This window comes from Bactrocera dorsalis, chromosome 5 (assembly GCF_023373825.1).
Source record: "Bactrocera dorsalis isolate Fly_Bdor chromosome 5, ASM2337382v1, whole genome shotgun sequence".
Taxonomy (NCBI): Eukaryota; Metazoa; Arthropoda; class Insecta; order Diptera; family Tephritidae; genus Bactrocera; species Bactrocera dorsalis.
The window spans coordinates 71,748,729-71,767,614 of record NC_064307.1 but is presented as its reverse complement, the minus strand read 5'-3'; the positions used below and the strand labels follow the sequence as shown (position 1 = coordinate 71,767,614).

At 33.3% G+C, this 18,886-nt stretch overlaps 1 protein-coding gene across 7 annotated transcripts in view; it reads left to right on the top strand.

The window, feature by feature from the left end:
- Window positions 1–18,886, top strand: part of LOC105229454 (brain-specific angiogenesis inhibitor 1-associated protein 2) — a 52,551-nt gene that overhangs the window by 25,998 nt on the left and 7,667 nt on the right. For 6 of the 7 annotated variants that reach the window (XM_049458229.1, XM_049458228.1, XM_029551617.2 and 3 more), the window contains exon 2: window positions 6,340–6,452. In XM_049458229.1, coding sequence (XP_049314186.1) covers window positions 6,408–6,452 — 45 coding nt within the window. In that variant the 5' untranslated portion in view covers window positions 6,340–6,407. Of the gene's footprint in view, window positions 1–2,711; window positions 4,866–6,339; window positions 6,453–18,886 lie in introns of all 7 variants that reach the window. The other variant, XM_049458230.1, reaches the window with a different exon arrangement.

The following is an 18,886-nucleotide window of genomic DNA, read 5'->3' as shown; positions in this document are numbered from 1 at the left end:
AAAAAACAAACAAAAATAACTCTAGCATCTAATGCGTCTCAGTTTATAAACCTGCGCCATGAAGCGCAACAAAGAATGACGAAAGTGTAAACAACCAAATAACGCAAGAATTCGCTAGAAATGAGTATAATTTACGAATTCAAATTGAAAGCGCAAAAACAACGCGAATTGCATAACAGTTTTATGCGCCACATAAATCAAAAACCAGTCACGTTTCGATAGTCTGAGTGGCGCATGCGCGACGCAGTACATTTATATGCCAATCAAGTAACCACTCTTGCTTATTTTCAATTACAGTTTTCATTTTCATGGCAACTTTTTCGTGAATAAATTCTAAGCGGCAAGTACATATATAGGCAAACAATTATATTCATGAAAGATTTGCGTATATGGCGAATTTGATATTCTTGTAACTGGTTTGGTAACTTCTCAAACGCAATGAAGTACAAAAAAACAAAAAAAGGAGAAATAATAATAAAAGTTTCCGTTGCTTTTTGATTGCATTATAAAAATTATGGTTGTAATAATGGGCGAAGTTGTGGAAGAGATTAAAAAAACAACCCTTTAAGTGCCTATAAAAGGAATTTCACTTTCCATCGACGTTCTGCGGCAAGCTAATTGACCCAGAAACTCGCTTTCTCAGTGATTTTTAATTAAATATGTGTTAGGATATTTTGGAAGAATGTAATAAAAAATTTTAAAGAAAGAAAAATAAAAGATAAAGCGACTTGTTGGCCATTGAGTTTAATGCCTGCAAAAGACTTAAGCAACGAACTTGATTGCGCATCTTTATAAACGTCGATTTTCGGCATTGAAAAAAAGCAACAAAATCGATTGTTTTACAATTTTCTGTGTAAATTTATACAAATATGCTTAAAGAACACATAGTGAAATTAAAAAAATAATAATAAAATATTTTTTGAGTTATACGAGATCTACGATGGTGCTAAACAAAGGGTCCTTACTTGCTACATTGCTTCCGGGCTTCAATAACCTAGAAAATTGACAAAATAGCAGAGTCTTTAAAAAAATTGATTTTTACTTTAAATTTTGGTCCTTTCAGGCCTGACAAATTAAATTTTTGGTCAAAATAGATAGAAAAGAGGCAATTTATGTTGATTGGATCATTTATGCAACAAATTTCAAAAATGTTTAAAAATAAATTAATCAAGCTGATAGAACTGAAGACTTACTCTTTAAATAGCTGTAACTCAAAAACTATTTCATGCATCGGTTTGAAATTTTAGTATGTTATTTCTAACGGCATAATCTATCGCAATATGAAAAAATAAAAAATCAATTTTTTTTCAAAATCTGTGCCCTACATACGCACAGATTAGTGCCATTAACTGTGAATTATTTCATGCCATGTTTATTCTATTTTTTACACTACATTTAATTACCATAAACATAAATATGTTTTATCTCAAAAATGTAATTGAAATTTCTTTGTGTAAATCAATTTATTTAATTATCTGCCCTACTTCGCTTTGATCTTACAACTTCATTTGACAGCGTACTTCAAGGGCCCCGTAAATATTTTAAATTTATTTTAACCTAAATTTTATCAAAAGCTAGTTGCTGTGAGCTGTAAAGTTGCATGTGTTTCTCAATATTTTTTTAAATATAGTACTTTTCGACCATTTTATTCAATATAAATTGTCAGCCTTGAAATTATTTGCTTTGTAAGCAATTATGCCCAACACATTAGCGTCCGTCTTCACTACTTAAAAAAGCAAACATGTATATAAAGATTCTTCTATCGATCATTAAAGTGCCGCATAGCAGCAAAGGCGTGCCTTTATCGTAGTTGTAATCTTAAATGCCTACTCGGCAGCTTGACGCGCAGCTGTGCTGCAAATGACAGCAGTAATGTCCAAATGTTGAAGATGTATTGGTGAATTTGCTGAACGTGACCGGCTTGGAATTTCAATGAAATGTTTTACGGATTTCGTTGCTAATAGCTATGGTTGCTGCTAAACTGTTCAGAGTTTTAGTGATGGGAGTTTATAATGAAGCACAAATAGGATTTAAAATAATAATAAAATTAAAAAAAAAAAATCCATGATTTTTATGAACCAAGTATTGCTAAAAATAGCATACTAGTTTCTAGAAATAAGTTATTTATACTGTTTGTAATATTCTGAAAAATTATTTCACTGAAAAAATGTTAAGATTTGACTTTTATGAAAGTAATAATTTTATAATTTTTCTAAAACAAAATTAAAATTAAAAAAAGTTCAGAAAAATTGGTAAAAAAAAAAAATTAAAATAAAAAAACTTAAACTCTTTCGAAATATATTTGAAATGATGTGTCTCATCATTATGTTTAAAAGTAGTAATGCTTTATCAACTATTTTGTGGAAATTATAAGTATCTGAAACATGACAAATACGAATTTAATTAAATTTTAATGTATAATTAATATATATTTCTTAAATCTTTAAGTGTGACCTGAAAACTTAAAGTTTTTTTAAATTTCATCTCTAATAGAGTGTTGAAAGCAACAATGTCGTGAAAATTTAATGCTTTTTCATGCACTTCATGCTGACAACAAGTCCAAATTATTATTTTGACGCTTTTAATTCAGTTATAGTGATTTAAAATTTCATTTTCCTCAATTAATTTATGTCAAATGCACAAACAATAAAAAGAATTTCAGTGACAACTACAATAACAATTGTATCTTTTTGTTCTCTTTTTCATTGCAGTTTGAATGCAGCAGTTGCATATAAAAGCAGTGACATTAATTATGGCAGACAGTGGAAAAATGACAATCAACGAAAGTGAAAATGCCTGAAAATAAACGACTTAATTGAAAGGCATGCTTATTTACATAATAAAAAGGCAAATGGTTAAATGATGAGACATGCGCGATGTTGTTTAGGATTTATGGGGATGAATTGGATGCAGCAACGGTGCAGCTTAATAAATATATCGAGCTTGGCATCACAGGAAGTTATTTATTTGGACTAAAGACAATGTGAAGTAAATGAGAGATACTTTTTATAAAGGAAAATACTTTGCTTGGTTAAAGAAATAACTGATTTTTTATATGAATACTGCCAGATTGAGTATCACTTGTCATTAATAAAGAAAAAAGGGGTTAAAGGAATTGCTATGTGTAATACACCAGTGAAAACTTAAAGTATTAAGTTGCTGAATATTCAACATTTATCTTGATACTGTTAAAAACTATGCAGTTAAAAATGTATTTAACAAGCTATCAGAGCTCAATCACAAATAATTCGAGAAAAAACTACACTCTTCAAAAAAATATTGAAAAATAAGTTTCAACTTAGCTTAAAAAGTATTTAATATGGAATATGCACATAAAAGCAAAGATAATTTCGTCTCAGTACATATGCTTAAGAAGCTCCAGTTGCGCAATTGACACTGCTTTACAATACGTATGAAGAAAACTGCGCACAGATATGCGCAATAACAAAGCAGACAGAGTAGAAAAACAATAAAATTGAGGAACGAATAGCAGCGGAGCGTAGAGACATTTAAAAAAGAAACTTTAGTCTAACAGCTATCAACAAAGAGGCGTGGGAAACAAAAATTTGGAAATAAAAGCCAATTAAAAGAGAAGAAATTATAACTGAATAAAATCACATTAAACGAAACATAAATTGGGGGCAGATAAGTAGTTGCTGCGGAAGATGTGGAGACTTCAAGTTAATCCACGAGGAATACAAATGCGGTTTCTTTCAGAAACATATAAGTTTTTTGAATGTAGATCGTATTTAAGAGTAATATAAGGATTTTCTAACAAATTTTAATAATCTATTCCTTATATGATCCCTTATAAGATGATGTATTCGATAGTTTAATAGAACAAAATGATACAAAAGCTTATCCTCTGGACGTTAAAACACAGTTCTCACATAAAAAAATAAAACTGGCCCACTCACGGCATATAAACACACGCACGCTTTGAGGATTCCAACCAGAGCTAAAACAAAGGGAAGTGACTTCAAAAAAACTTCGAAAACTCCCAACTTATTACAGCGAAGCAAAGCGTTACAGCGTTAAACTTACAAAAAACAACAACATTACTACACTGCTGAGAGCGATGACTAAGCAATGGCAGCAACAATGCACATACAAGTGGAGCAACATGCGAGGCTGACAAGTTGTGAATTTGGTAGCAACAATGCTGACAAATGTTGAAAGATGAGTGATTAAAATGTCACTTGAAGTTGCGCAGCAGTTAGTCGCCGTGCGATAAGCAGCACTCACAAAACAACAACAAGAAAACTGAAAAGAAATATATAAAAACAGAAAAAAGGAGAAGAAAAGCTGTAAAAGAAGTAGAAAACTGCAAATAAAGAACGGAATAAAAAATTTGGACGCATGCAATAGCAACCGAAAGCTGTATAACAACAACAGCAAAGAAACGATGATGCCACAAGACATCTTGCGAGCAAAAGCAACGCAAAAAGTTAGCAACAACACTTGCATATAGTAACGAACACAAAACTAATAAATTAACAACGACAATCACTTCATTCACATCTAAAGACATCAGTCACTGGCTGACTGACTGCTGCGCCGGCGCGTTGCTCAAGTAGAATACGCTCAAAGCGGCCAACGACAGCCAGCAACGCTTGCGGCAATGTATGAATGAATAAATGAAACTGTAATAAAAATAACAGCAACTACAACATTACGTAGCAGCAGCAACTAGTGATGGCGACAACAATAACAATAAATTATAGAACGGCAGTGAAAATGTGTAGCGTGAAAAAAATCGAATTTCTATTGAAACGCCGGATTGGAGATGGGTTGCGCTAACTGAATTGGACAAGCTGAAAGACAGACGACCGGATTCAGTTCAATAGTCATTGAATAACTGACTGGTACGTTGTCTGTGTCTGCGTATGTAGCTGCAAGCGAAGAAAGTTTACAGCGGGAGTGGCATACTTGTATCAATGAGTGAAAATAAAATTTGTATAAAAAATACGACACATTATCTAAATGTGATCACAATAATATAAAAAGACAAAAAGTGAGCTTTGGCTGCAACGCAGAAATATAATCGGAGGTTCCTCTGTCATATGCAGAGAAAAGAACCGTTATTAGAAGATGTATATTCTGTATGTTTGTTGGATAAGTGATCAAATCTAAGTATTTTTTAGTAGTTAGGTTACCATGGATGGTTAGGTTAGGTGGCTGATCCTTCAGCGTGGCGTAGGAATCACACTTAGCCTGTTGTGTTCAGTCTCCTTTTGAACTTGTATAGTAGTAATAAGGACCATTTTTTTATAGTAAATATGCGGCTGATGCTTTCACATATATATATATATATCTTCGAAATTAAAGTTTTTTCTTTAAATTTAAATTTTTTAACTTTAAATTTTTTTTAAATATATTCAAACATTTGTAAAAAATATAACACTTTCGCACTCATCACTTCCAATTACCCAAATTAACTGCACTAATTAATGGATCGTAAAACTTAATTAATTGAAAGAGAAATTGTTTTCACACAAAAACAACAATAAGCATAGTGATAAAATCAGTAAGCAATGCGCAGGGAGAAAGGTAGACCCAAATAAGAGAAAAGTTCACCAAACCATCAAGTTTTTTCGGACAGGCCCATAAATCATTTATCGTTAAACGTATGCGGAGATACAACAACTAACCAAAAAATAGCAACAAAAATAAACAGCCACACCATAACGTTTATTGAACCCTCTGCGCTGCATTTTTAGAAAAAGAAAAACTTCATTAAATTGGTAGTCGCTTTTTATGCCCAGTTAAGGAAATAAAAGTCAAGCGCGCTTAATAGCCAAGGTAGCGGCAGCAGCCTTAGCAGCCAACGCCACAACAGCAACAGCATCAATTACAACAACTACAACTGTAGTAAAAGCAACAGTAAGAAATGCCTCAAGCGCTTGAGCGCGCTTCCCAGAAAGGCCAACGGTCTACAAAGCTGCAGACGGAAATCACAGCAGCGTCGGCGCAGTGATGAAGCGTCGCGCACGACTTTCGAAAGTGAAATATGCACTTACATATAAACAAAAGCAAACAAAAGAAAAAACACGTGAACACACACATAAGCGCAAAGAAATGTATACATGTATATGCGTGTGTATAGAAACCAACTGAAAGTGAATTTATGTGCGTCAAAGCGCAGGCAGTGAACTTTTTTTAACACGAACTTGCAAACACTTAACACAGAAAAAGTTAAATAGTACAATAATTTTAGGTGTCGCTAAATGTTTGTTTATAATATTTTATGGTGCACACACGTTTGTCGCGAAATTGTGTATTTACTGCTTTTTTAATTTGATTAAATTTAATTTTTTCTTGCGTGTTTTTTGCACTTAGTTCGGTGTTGACAACAAAAATTACAATAACAACAATAAGGAATAGCGGTGCGGGTGAAGGCAGCAAAAATGGAGTCCGAAGAAATAACCAAAATGGTGGACGGCGTTTATAAGGTAGGCGTGCGCTTAATTAAATATAATTTATTTTTTACAATGACAAAAAGTTTAAAATAATTACGTACAAAATTTAGTTTTTTTGTTGAAAATTTAACAAACATAATTTCAAAATTTATTTTAAAAAATTTACTTCCGTTTAGAATTATTGGCTTAATTTTATATACAATTTCTTTTTTACAATGAAAAAAAAATTAATGAAGTTAACTAAATTAAAATTTTTTTGTTATTTGTGATTTTAATTATTTTTTTTTTAATAATTTGGAAATTAAAATTCATTCATAATATTAATTAATAAAATTAATTAACAAAATTAACAAGAAACAAATTTTTTTACAAAAAAATGTGCCATATATTTTTAAATTATTTAATAAATTTTTAAAAATTTAAAAAAAAATTGAAAAAAACTGTATAAATTTGTTCATTTTTATTTTTAGTATTATATGTTTTATATGTAACTTATTTATACCCATGTATTATATTTTTTACATGAATTTAGATGGGGTCAACTAAAAAAAATGATTTTTTCGCTTGGTATCCTGAAAATTAACTTTTTGAACACCTTTAAGAAAACCTCTCAATGTTTGTTTACATATATACATACATATATATATAAATTTACTACTTCCACATCACTCCTTCAACTTTACGGCATCTCTCTATCGAATTGCTGCTTGGCACTTTTATGGCAACCAAACTGCTTTGCTTGTTGCGGCTTTCCGCTTTTATCATAGCTTGTTTTGGGGGAAGCGTAAAGGCAATTGTTCGAATATTGCAGGATGTTGACTGAGTTTCTGTCGCTGCAAGCCAGTGAAAGTGAAAAAGTGGTTGTCACAGCCTATTAAATTTAAAAACGTGAAATTTCATGTAAACAAACACAATTGGTTAAAAAATTGCATAAATAAAGTATAAAACAACTAGCTTGAATTAGTTACTGGACGGAAATGGGCATGTGCAAAGTTTTAGAGCGGAGAGATTGATAAACATAGTTAAATCGACACAGCTTGGCACGTTAATGATTTCCACATAACCTAAAAATTTATGTGAAAATTTCAAAAATGAGAATATTTCGAACTTTTATTTCAAATCTTATGCAAAAAATATTTGAAAAAAATTGGAGTAAACTTACCAACTCATATCCCAAACACTTGCCTTTTTTGTTTAAAATATTACGTAAGATAGAAACCTCATTTCTAAGTACTAATTCTAATCTACTTTACAACAAAAATTTCTCTAGTCAAAATATCACATGTTTTTTAAAGGTGTATGAGCCTTATTTTAGTTGAAATCTCTACTTTCTGATGGACTCTTAGTTTTGTAGTTTGTTTTATACCATTTTTAATTCTTAAGTATGCAACCATGGCCCTCCCATTCCTCTTCAGTGAAGTTAGTGAGCTTTATAATAGTTGAAATCTACTTTTGCCATTTTCTAATTTTTGATGGACTCATAGTTTGGCCGGAATTTTTCCTTTTCATGAGTTTCAACCTGCTAGGGAATTTCATTCACTTTTTACTATTTTCAAGTTAATAATTGATTTATTAAAAAAATCACTCGTGAAAAAAATGTATTTTCTATGGCTGCCAAAATTCATGTCTATGCACATATCTTAACTTCTTTTGCTAATGAATAACTGGTTTCCTATGTTTGACCATATTTTATGCAGATATTAGAAAACATAGCCACCGGCTAAAATTGTTTTTAAAGTAATTTATGCGCATTTTTGTTAATATTCAACGTGATTTGCTTATTGCCATTATGGCTGGAAAAACAGAAGTGGTATGTCTAAAAGGCAAATTAGTTATGATAAAAAATGCAACTTAATTTGATTTATGAGCGCATAAAGAGATAAGTTATGTATAAATAATTGGGTAAATTAAGATATCAAAATAAAATTATAATTGAGGGGTAGCCGTATATTATTGAAAATAATTTTTTCTTTTTTTTATAATTACTTTATGTTTTTATGCAATTATGCAGATTTGCTACCTGTAAAAGTTATGCTTGCAAATTAATTGCCATGCAGGAAGTGAGCGCATGCTGCTAGATTACCCCTATGGAGGTAAAAGCACATACACATTCATCATACGCCGCGTATTACGCGCGTTCGTTTCCTGAGTCTTCTGAATTAGCTCACTCGCTGTAAGCTATGGTAATGCAATTTAAAGTTTCACAACAACAACAACTAATAAAATTATGTAAATTCACGCAATTTGCCCAATTGGCGTAATTTCAATAAAATTGCATTAAAATAGCAACAACAACTAACGCAGACATAGTCAAACTCGCACTCGCTCAACTAAAAAGCGCGAAGTGGGAAATAAGAAATTAGCGAAATGCCTAAAATAACACAATTAATTTATGCAACTTGCTGTCTTATTTGGCACTTGCTGCCTGCCAGCAAGCAACTTGCCACATTAGTTCAACTAGTTGTCACTGCAAGTGTGGTGGCAAGTGTCGGCTTGCGGCTGCATAACTGTAGAGAAAAAGCTGTTTGTTGTTTGCTGCTTAGATGCCAAAATGCGCGACAAGATTTCCGCAATATGATGCTGCCGCGAACTAAAGCATTTTGGTCAAGCTAGCGGCAAAATGCAAGGCAGCTAACTGTTGTAGCTGTGAGGCGGCTGACAAAATTATTTGCAAACTTATTGCATACCCCTAGCTGTAGTTCGCGGCTGTTGCGGTGCTTAGCGCAGTTAATTTCAATATTTTTGTTTTTCACTCAACAAAATACAAAATGCAACAACTCCATGTTTGTGGATACTCGTAGTATATTGCCGCTGTAAAAGAAAAAGTGGTTAGTTGCCACAGTGAGTTGCAGACTTTGGGTGTTGAGCCATTGAGCGCTGCTACGAAAATTCCAAAAGCTTCTTGCATAATCGCTGACTGAAGAAAACTGGGAAAATGAAAATAATAGCACAATAGCAGTGATGCGCCGCAGTTGAAGAAGACTCGACATGTATGCGGCAACAGTACTCACTCGCCATAAATGCGATGGCTAGGCTATGCAGTCTTTTATGCTCATGCTACTTGTGCGCTTTTGTAAATTTCAATGATATTATCGTCTGGATACATATACATACAAGTATGTATGTGCTTATGACATATTTTTGAAAAATACTGCAGTTTGGAGTTACTCGTAACATAAATATATGGCAATCATCAAATCTCTTTTTAGTTAGGGAAAAGTGGCGAAATTGTCATTGTACGAATATTATGCAAGTTTTTTTATTTCTGCTGAGTTAAAAAAATAAATAAATAAAACGATAAGTAACGTTAATGTCGGTTGCATTGAAACTACAATAGCCTCCACAGTAGCATTTCTTATAGAATAAAAGGGCTTAAAAAGACCTTTATCGTGATTTTGATCGGCCATATGGTATGAAGAATTTGTTCGGAGATTAAAGCGCTGGTTTGTGTTTGGTACAACATGTAGCAGCTATATTAGTTAAACACTTATGAAGTCTAGTCATAGAAGTCCAAAAATAAGCGACACGTGAGATCATACTGATTACAAACTTGTTTATGTTAAATATCAAAAAAATAGGCTTGTCTCCTAAGCAAAGATAAAATAGTATATGAAAAAGGTGTTGCCCGCTTAGATAACGCTTACACAAATACCTAATGCGCAATAATATCCGTTATAACACCCACATGTTGCACAATTAAACATATAATTAAAATAAAAAGTTTTTTCTTCATTTTTATGCATATGTATGTATTTATATACAAATAATCGACAAGTACGAAGGCATGAAGACGTGTTTAGATGTGGGTTGCTGATTGAATGCATCGCGTGATAAGCTTGCGGACACATAAAAGAGTTTTTGAATAGCGAAGATGGTAAAATGTGTGTTTGTGAACAATTATTTTTTATTGCTGTGTATTTGGATATAAAAAGGTTTATAGGGCTCACTTTAAACCAAGAAAAGTATACACGCATGTGTATGAAGTTCTTATTGTACTCTTATTATATGCACAACTATATATAATACTGACCACGCGCAACGTGTTGGCAAAAGCAGTAAGCAACAAGAAAGTTGGAATTAAAGAAAACACAGTAAGAATGGCAACTCGGTCACGCTATATGGCAGTGTTGGCTTCGGAAGCAGAAACTGGGTTGGGAAGGTAGGGTCCAAATAAACTGTTGAACAAAAGCATAAGCTCTATAGAAGACACATAATGCGAGTCAGTAAAAGTATGCAGTAAAAGCAATTTAGGGAAACCCTCTAAATGCCGAACTGTTACAAGCGGAACAATTCATACTGTGCCAGAAACGAAGTGTAAACACACGCACACCTTCATATGCACACATATATAGAGCCAAACCCAGTTATAAAAAAAAAACAACAAAAGGAATATGTAAGCAGGCAAACAACTGCCCAACTGAGCTGACAGCCAAAGAAAGAAGGCGCAATATATTATGTGGCCGCAAATTGGAGGGAGCGGCAGTGGTGAGGGAGGTGCAACCACGTACTATAGGCTGCCTGCGGTGCAAAGTCTAAAGGGTTAGCAGACAGCACTAACTAAGACACATTATGTGTGGGCATGTTGAATATTTGAGAACGAATAAAAAAAGGAAAAAATTGCAACAACAATAAACTAATACCAACTAATTGTGAAAGATGTGTTTGTAGACCGCACGCGTATCAAGCACGCACGCACATACGTACGCGGATTGAGCAAATTTTATATATATACATGTGTACCTGTTCTTTGCTAGCAATGGCATTTCAAAGGTTTCTTGGTCAAAGAACTGCTGCAGCCAAATCCATAAGTGCATAAATGTGTGCTATTGCTTATAGCTACATATATAAAATATATGCATGCATGTATATGTGCCTTCAGCTAAAGCAAAGTGTGGCAGCTTAGCACACCTGTGTTTCATTTTTTACTTACAACAAGTGTTTTGGTGCAGAAAAGCTTTGCGATTGTTTTTTTTTTTCTTTGCTTGGTATACATATCAAAATATTTTTTTGTCTTATTTTGCGGTTTATGCGCACAAAAAAGTTTTTGCAACCGCCTGCGGTCAGCATAACTAACGTTTGACTTTTCTCTTTACTCGCTCATTCACTCAGCGTTGATACGTTCTCTGTCATGCTTCCGCTGCTGGTTTAAAGTGACGTTGATGGGTCTGTCATATTGATTTGTATATGGGAGTGTGTGGCCTGCGGCATGCCACAGGTATACGAAAATCGTAAACGAATGTGCAAAGTTATACAGGGTGGATGCAAACTGAATATGTGATTTTTTATAATAGTCACCCATATTCACTTCTAAATATAGGTTAAAACCGCAGCAGTGATACACTCAAAAACAGGCCTCTTGTAACTAACATTTTGAACGCCGTTGAGCATTCAGAAGCTACTTGTTTCGACTTAACACAGAAACTAATGGAATTTGAAACAAAAAATAATAAGAATTGGAACTGTGATTTTTTGTTGAAACCGCACGTCATTGCAGTGGCGGACTTGCATACAAACATATACTGAGATGTACATATTTTACCAAAGAGCCAGATACACCTGTAGACTAGGGAAACCATATTATGGGTTTTTAATGAATATATAGTTGAGAACTGAGCAGAAAGGCAAGTACGCGGCTTTTTTCTTTATTCTGTTTTAACACTTTTGTTCCTACTTATTCTCTTTAGTATGCACTTTTTGGAGTCTTTGCTGCTTACTGCCTTTTTGCATTACACCGAAGCCGATTGGCACCGAAAATGCGGTCAACCAGCACTTAAAAAATTAACAGGCTTCAAATGAGAAAGAAAAAGTAAAGCAAAAGCTGCAAGAGCGCATATAGAATTTTAAGGTTGTGTGGCGCGCATTAGAATTGAAAGCTCGTAGTCATATACTAGTGTGTGTGCGTGTATTAAGTGCAGTAATACTAGAGAGAAATTTGAATGGCATTTCGGTTTTCATGGGTGAATGGAGTACTTAGTGGCTTAGTGGCTGTTGTTAAATTTCAGCTAGAAGATTTTGTAGATTTGTTTATACTAATATGTACATATATGTTAAAGCTTTCGTTTGGGCAAAAATTTTCTTTGGTATGTGTTGAAAAATTTTTTGCATCCAAATTTTACAACGGTTTTAGTAGCTACTATTTCACAAATTCGCTGCGCATGCTTCCTTAATGTGAGCGCTATGACGTCGTCACCATGACGTTTTCACCGAAGAAATGAGTATAAAATCTTTTATAGAGGAAAACAATAATAATAAAAATACTTATATATAAAAAATATTAAAAAAAATTTAAAATTAAAAAAAAATTAAATATAAAACAATTATATATAAAATGAAAAATATAAATGAAAATATTAAATATTTAAAAAAATAAAAAATATATACATATATGTATGTATATAACATTAATAATAACCACACGTAGTACGTAATTTTCTAGATAATCTTGCCATGAAGCTGTAATTAAAATTTCCATTACGTACGATAAACTCTGAGTACCCAGTTCTGAGCCAAGTTCCATGTCGTTTCGAGACTAACTGACATGCATGCTTCGATAATACAGCGGATTAGTATACTTAAGCCACAATTTTTTTCTGTAATATTTTTTAAAAATGCTACGTTCAACTAATCTTTTAAAAATTACACGAAAGTGAGCCATACAGCCATACAGCCATATTTATTTCCAAAAAAAGTTTATTAAATTAATTAATTATTTGTTATGTTTAAAAGTCTAGATTTTTAGATACTAACTACCTATACTCTTATGCAGTTAAAAGCCTTATTTTTAGTATTGCCATGCTACCACTTGAACGTTTCAATATACCGTCTCTACATATAAATAAACAAGCACACGAAATAAGACCACTAACTTCAGCTGTCACTAATTACTTGAAAATTACAATTTTCCATGCATAATCAAGTAATTTCATTCGAAATCTGGTTTTATAAATCAATGCTATCAATGCTGCTCAGCAATTTCCACATCGCCTTAAATGCCATGCACAAATTTTCCACAGACGCTGCGCGTACAAATTCGTTTTTGGCTTTGCTTTGCAGCTGAGTTTTCATACAACATATTTTTCTAATTGGCATTCTTGCGGCTTGCAGAGCAGCAGCAACAACAAGCAATGTGAGATTTAGAAAAACTAGGCGGTAAACATTTGGTAGGTGTGTCCCTGGCCTGTGCGCCGTCGCCAATGTAGCCATTAGCCGAACAGGTTTGTTGCTTAAGTCTTTCGTTGCAAGTTGCAGTCAAGTTGAGCTCAATCAGTGAATTCCAAAGCAAGCGGTAGACGTTAGAATCAAAGCGTTTAGTTGATTAAGGTGCACACATGCATGCGTATATATATAAACATATATATATTTTAGATTTTACACATATGCACGTGTATGTATGGCATTTTAGTATGCAATTCAATGCTATGCAAGCTTTTGCTTTAGCCGCCATATTAGTTGGCAGCTATTGTGGCATTTGTGGAAAGTGGTATGCGCGTTGCACTACAATAAGTTGTATGCAACTGAAATTTATTATAAGTTAGTTTGACTTTTCTAAAACTCTACGCTTTGCCACTGTGTCTTAACTAGGGTAAGTGTATGGGCTTAGTGGCCTGCAGGCTTTGCAAATGCACATACCACACATTCCCTTTTGCCGCATAATACCATTCACTCGTCGCTCAATGGAAAGTGTTAGACGAAGTTACGCTCACACACATACATACATGCATTTATATGTACTATGTTTTATGTGGCCTGTCAGTGAGGCCACGGTAGTCGATAGCCACGAGGCAAATTGTCCGGTTAAACTGCAGATATTTTAACTAGATAGCCATCACTAAACCGGTTGCACACGTATGCATAGCAGTTCATGTGTTGTTCTTGTAATTGCGCAACTAATTATGGCTCGTAAATTATCTTGATGTGGCTGCAAATAAAAATGCATATCTAGTAATGGTTTTATGACTTTTTTGTGATTGTTGCTTTGTGAATGGATAGTGTAAAGTGAAATATTAAAAAAATGCTTAATCGAAGGGTACTATACCGTTGTTTATTATTGGCATTTGCATTTTTTAATACATATTCATTAATATATTGCCGGAAAGTAATCAATCAATAACTGTTAACGGCATTCTAATTAAATATAACGGTGGTTTATATAATATCTACGCCAATAAAGAAGAATAAGAAGTTTTGTGTAATATTTCACTGCAACGTTCACTTAACTTTTGTTTTACATACAGTTTCCTATATTTATACCAGTTTTTGTTCGAATCGCTACTTTCTAAAATTTGCGAATCGATGCGATTGTATCAGTTTCTGGTATTTGTACTAGTCTCTTATTTTTATACCAGTTTTTTGTTTGATTTGGCAAGTTGAAGCCATTCGTTTTTTCCGATAGCTGAATGTTTTTTTACCTTCAAGTTTAAAGGCATGTTTTTAGCATAATAGCGCTTGATATAATGTACATTTGTTTATTTATTTATAAGGCAAAATTCCCCCATATAAAATAATTTACAAAACATGCGACTTTTCTGACTTGCAAGCGGATAAAACCCTCGACACTCCTATCAGGCTCAGATATTCAGCAGCTGACTCAAATATAAATCAGTTTTTGATACACCCTGCATTACTGCGCTCCATACAGTGTCATTTGCCTTATTTTTGTTAATAAAAAAATTATACGATAATTACAACTGAAAATATTATTTGTGTCGTGAGCTTGTTGTCCATTTATTATTATTTTTTTTTTCATAATAAATTATTCAGTGAAAAGGAAGTCAATTGCGGTCAAAATGAAGTCTTTGAAACACCAATATTACACAAATTTGTCAGAAAAAGAGAAAAGATGTCAAAAAAGAAAAAAATACAAGAAAAAAACAAAAAAAAATCAAGAAAAGAAAAAAATACAAAAAAATTAAATTAATAAAGATGATGCCAAACCGAAATTACACTTAAAACTCATTGTCAATGTTACGCGTACGAGCAGCGCTGCCACTTATGTATATACACACACTGGCAATAAAATAAAAATATATGCATAAATAAATACGCGACTTGTTGTCATATTCGTACAAGCAACGGCACAAACAGCACGTTCATGAACGAATTAATTGCAGGCTGACAAGTATTTTGTAATTAAATTTGTAAAAAATGACATCACACATGCGACTGCGCAACAAAGACAGGTTAGGCGGGCAACATGTAGCACGAAAAAACGTCGAAGAAGGCGAAGAAGCTGAAACAATTGCACTAAAGTCATAAAAACACAAGCAATAAAATAATTTGATGGCTGACAACATTTAAGCGCGCCGATGAATTAAAATTTGGAGGCAGTGAAAAATGTAGCAACACACACAGCACTACATGGCATGACACAAAATAACACGCAATCAACATGCCACAAAATTTAACAACAATTTGGCGTTAATGTGGCACAAATGCAAAAGCAATAGTGTGGTGTGGTTTGTTATTATTTGTTGCTGTTTGTTATTAGTTGTGGCGCTCGACGACAATTTAATAGGTTTGGCCGCGTTTAAAGTGTTTTCAGCTAAATAATTTTTATGTCGAGGAAGTCAGCAGGCGGAAAATGAGGTGATAAATGGCTGTTGGTCAATCAGTTGCGTACAAAAAATAATAAAAAAAATGATGCGAAAATATTATTTTTTTTATTTTTGATAGATAAAAAAAAATCGAAATATTTACATGTTTAAACAGTGAAATAACATCGGCGTTATCCAACAGTAAGCCCAGGAAACGTGTTGTTTTCACGGAGTCGGCCCAAAGGGCTAGCAGGGCATGCAAAGAGGTGGCCAGTGTCATCCGGGGACTCATTGCTCGCCGAACATATATTTGATAAGTAGGAGTTTAACCTGCTACAGTATCGTGAGCGAAGATAAGGAAGGGTCACTCTCGTTTCACGCGGTAACTCGAGCTTTTCGTTTGCAGTGGGGGGTGGCTTGACTCCAAATACGCCATTAACTGAGAAGCAGTCGGTGAAAGTGAAAATGGTTCCACTGTGTGCAGGGATGATTCCTAGTAAAGCAGGAACTGGTTGGAGAGGAGCTAATTATGCTCCTTAAATAGGGAGCATATGGTCCTCACTATGCAGGTGTTCGATGGGAGATATCAAGAGTCATCCTGTCGTAGTCCGGGGTGCAGTTTGTTATATGGGCAGTAGACGTGGTTGTTATAGGTTGTAATTCACCGTTGTTCAGTCAACCTCATAGAGAAAATTTGGTTCAAATCGGTCTGACAGTTTCTGAGATATAGGATTTCACCCAAAGGTGGGCGATGCCAGGCATCAAGTTCAGTTTATTTACCTTAAAAGGTTTGGGAGATACGTACATTATCCTATCCTATCAATAGTATACAAATAAAATACATATTTTTTCGAATTAATAGTCATTAATTTTTAACTAAAAAAATGTTTCTTCTAAAATCTTGAAGAAACTAAACTTTTTTAGCTTGCAAGTGGATATAACCCCTTCTTTGAATGTTCCTCTATCGTTTCATTTAGCTTTAGCTTCAGAGATGTTAATTTGCAATTAGGAATTTTGGATTGAATAACCACTACAAGTTAAAAATTTTGAAGTGAGTGACGTGCATTGTTTTCATTCCTCTGAAAGTAAAATATAATGCCAATATTTTTTTTCTTTTTTAATTATTTATAAAAGTGCTAAAAAGCCATACAAATTTAGTGACATCTCATCAAAGAGTTGTCATTTAGTTCAAAAAAACTTCTATACAGCCGACAAATGCTTTCTTAAGTACATGCCATTCACATTCATAAGCAATTTGCAGTCATAAATCATTAACATACTCGCACAATATCAATATTTATTTGCCGCATAACACATTCCAAGCAGAAAAGCAAAGCTTAAAAAGCGTAATTTGTAAATAAGTACCTGTATGCTTAATTAGACGCCTGGTTGCGCTGGTCACCGCGCATGCGCGCATTCGGTTTGAACAATAGGTTAATTGTTTTGCACAGCCAGGTGAGTGCGAGTAGCAAAACATAAATATATATATATGTGCACACATATGCATGCATCGCTATGAATGTGTATATATTCATTTGCGTTTATGTGTACCGTTTCCGCCTTTCAAATATTTCTCTTAGAAATCTTTGGTTATTTAATCCTAAACACCTACAATAAACGTGTAGAATTGAAAATAAAATATTGAAGCATATTGCAAAAGTAAACAAATCAAATAGCGCTTTTGAATACATTAGACAATTACAGCGTCTCAAGTGGCGGACATGATGTATGAAGAAATAAATTTACGCAAACAAAAAAGGTTAGAAATTGATTTGTTAGAAATTGAGTTGTTTGTCATTTTCTAGGGAGATTAGTCACACAGTTTAGTGCGGGACTTGGAAAACGGTGGTCTTTCTGGCCAATATGTCAACCTGCGTCAGAGCAAATTAGCTGGGTGAAGTCTAATGTTTCGACAGTGCTTTGCTAGTAAGACTTTCTCAAATAATGTGTTTAATTTACGCTTATCTTATTTTGAAGTACATAAAGTGCAGACATAGATTTTGAATAATAAATTAAAAATTTTAAAATTGTGCACAAAGTCTTACTATTTTTAGCCCATTACTATTATGCCAAGGTGTGAGAAATATTTTGTTATAGATCATGAACCAATTGCATGCTATTGCAATGAGTAATCATTAAATTGTGATTAGCATAGTATTTTAGTTAAAGTGCAACCTACTCATAACTATTAATAAAAGTCACGACGTTCTAGGCGTGCATGGCATGTCAATGCGCATACCATAACTATTTGCATGCAATTGTGATAAAATGGAATTTATAATTACTTATGGTATATGTTTGCAAAAATAAAAATAAACAATATTTGTTTACTCAATCGATGCAAATGATTGGTGGATAAGTAGTGATGCTATGTATCTTAGTAGTATGGGAAACCGGCAAGTACCGGATTCGTTAAATAAGGGAGAGAATTTAATTGCGAATATTCAGTTAAAAAAAATTAATAATTGAATTGCTGCTTGTCAACACTTATATTGAATAACATGCATGGTGAACATAAACGCTGTCTTCTATAGAAATGTTAATATACTATAATATAATAATGTTAATATCAAGCGCCTAAAACTCTAACTTGTTTATATATAATAAACGTTTTGCATTAAAACAAAAATGCCAATAATACTATTTTTTTATGACTTTCTTATAGAGCCGACGCTTTTATCCTACTTTCTCATTAAATATCAATAAAGTCTAAAATCTACACATTTATACCACATAGCAGAATGTTTATATGTATGTATATGTATACTTTAATATGCCATAACATTAGCAGTATTTCCTATATGCCACCAAACTCATTTCAAATCTTTTCTTCTATTCTTTAATGTCCCATATAAATTAATAATCAAAAATATTTGCATTTGACACACATTCCAACGTTATTGGCGTTGCGTGAAACAAACAGCTGCCGCGGTA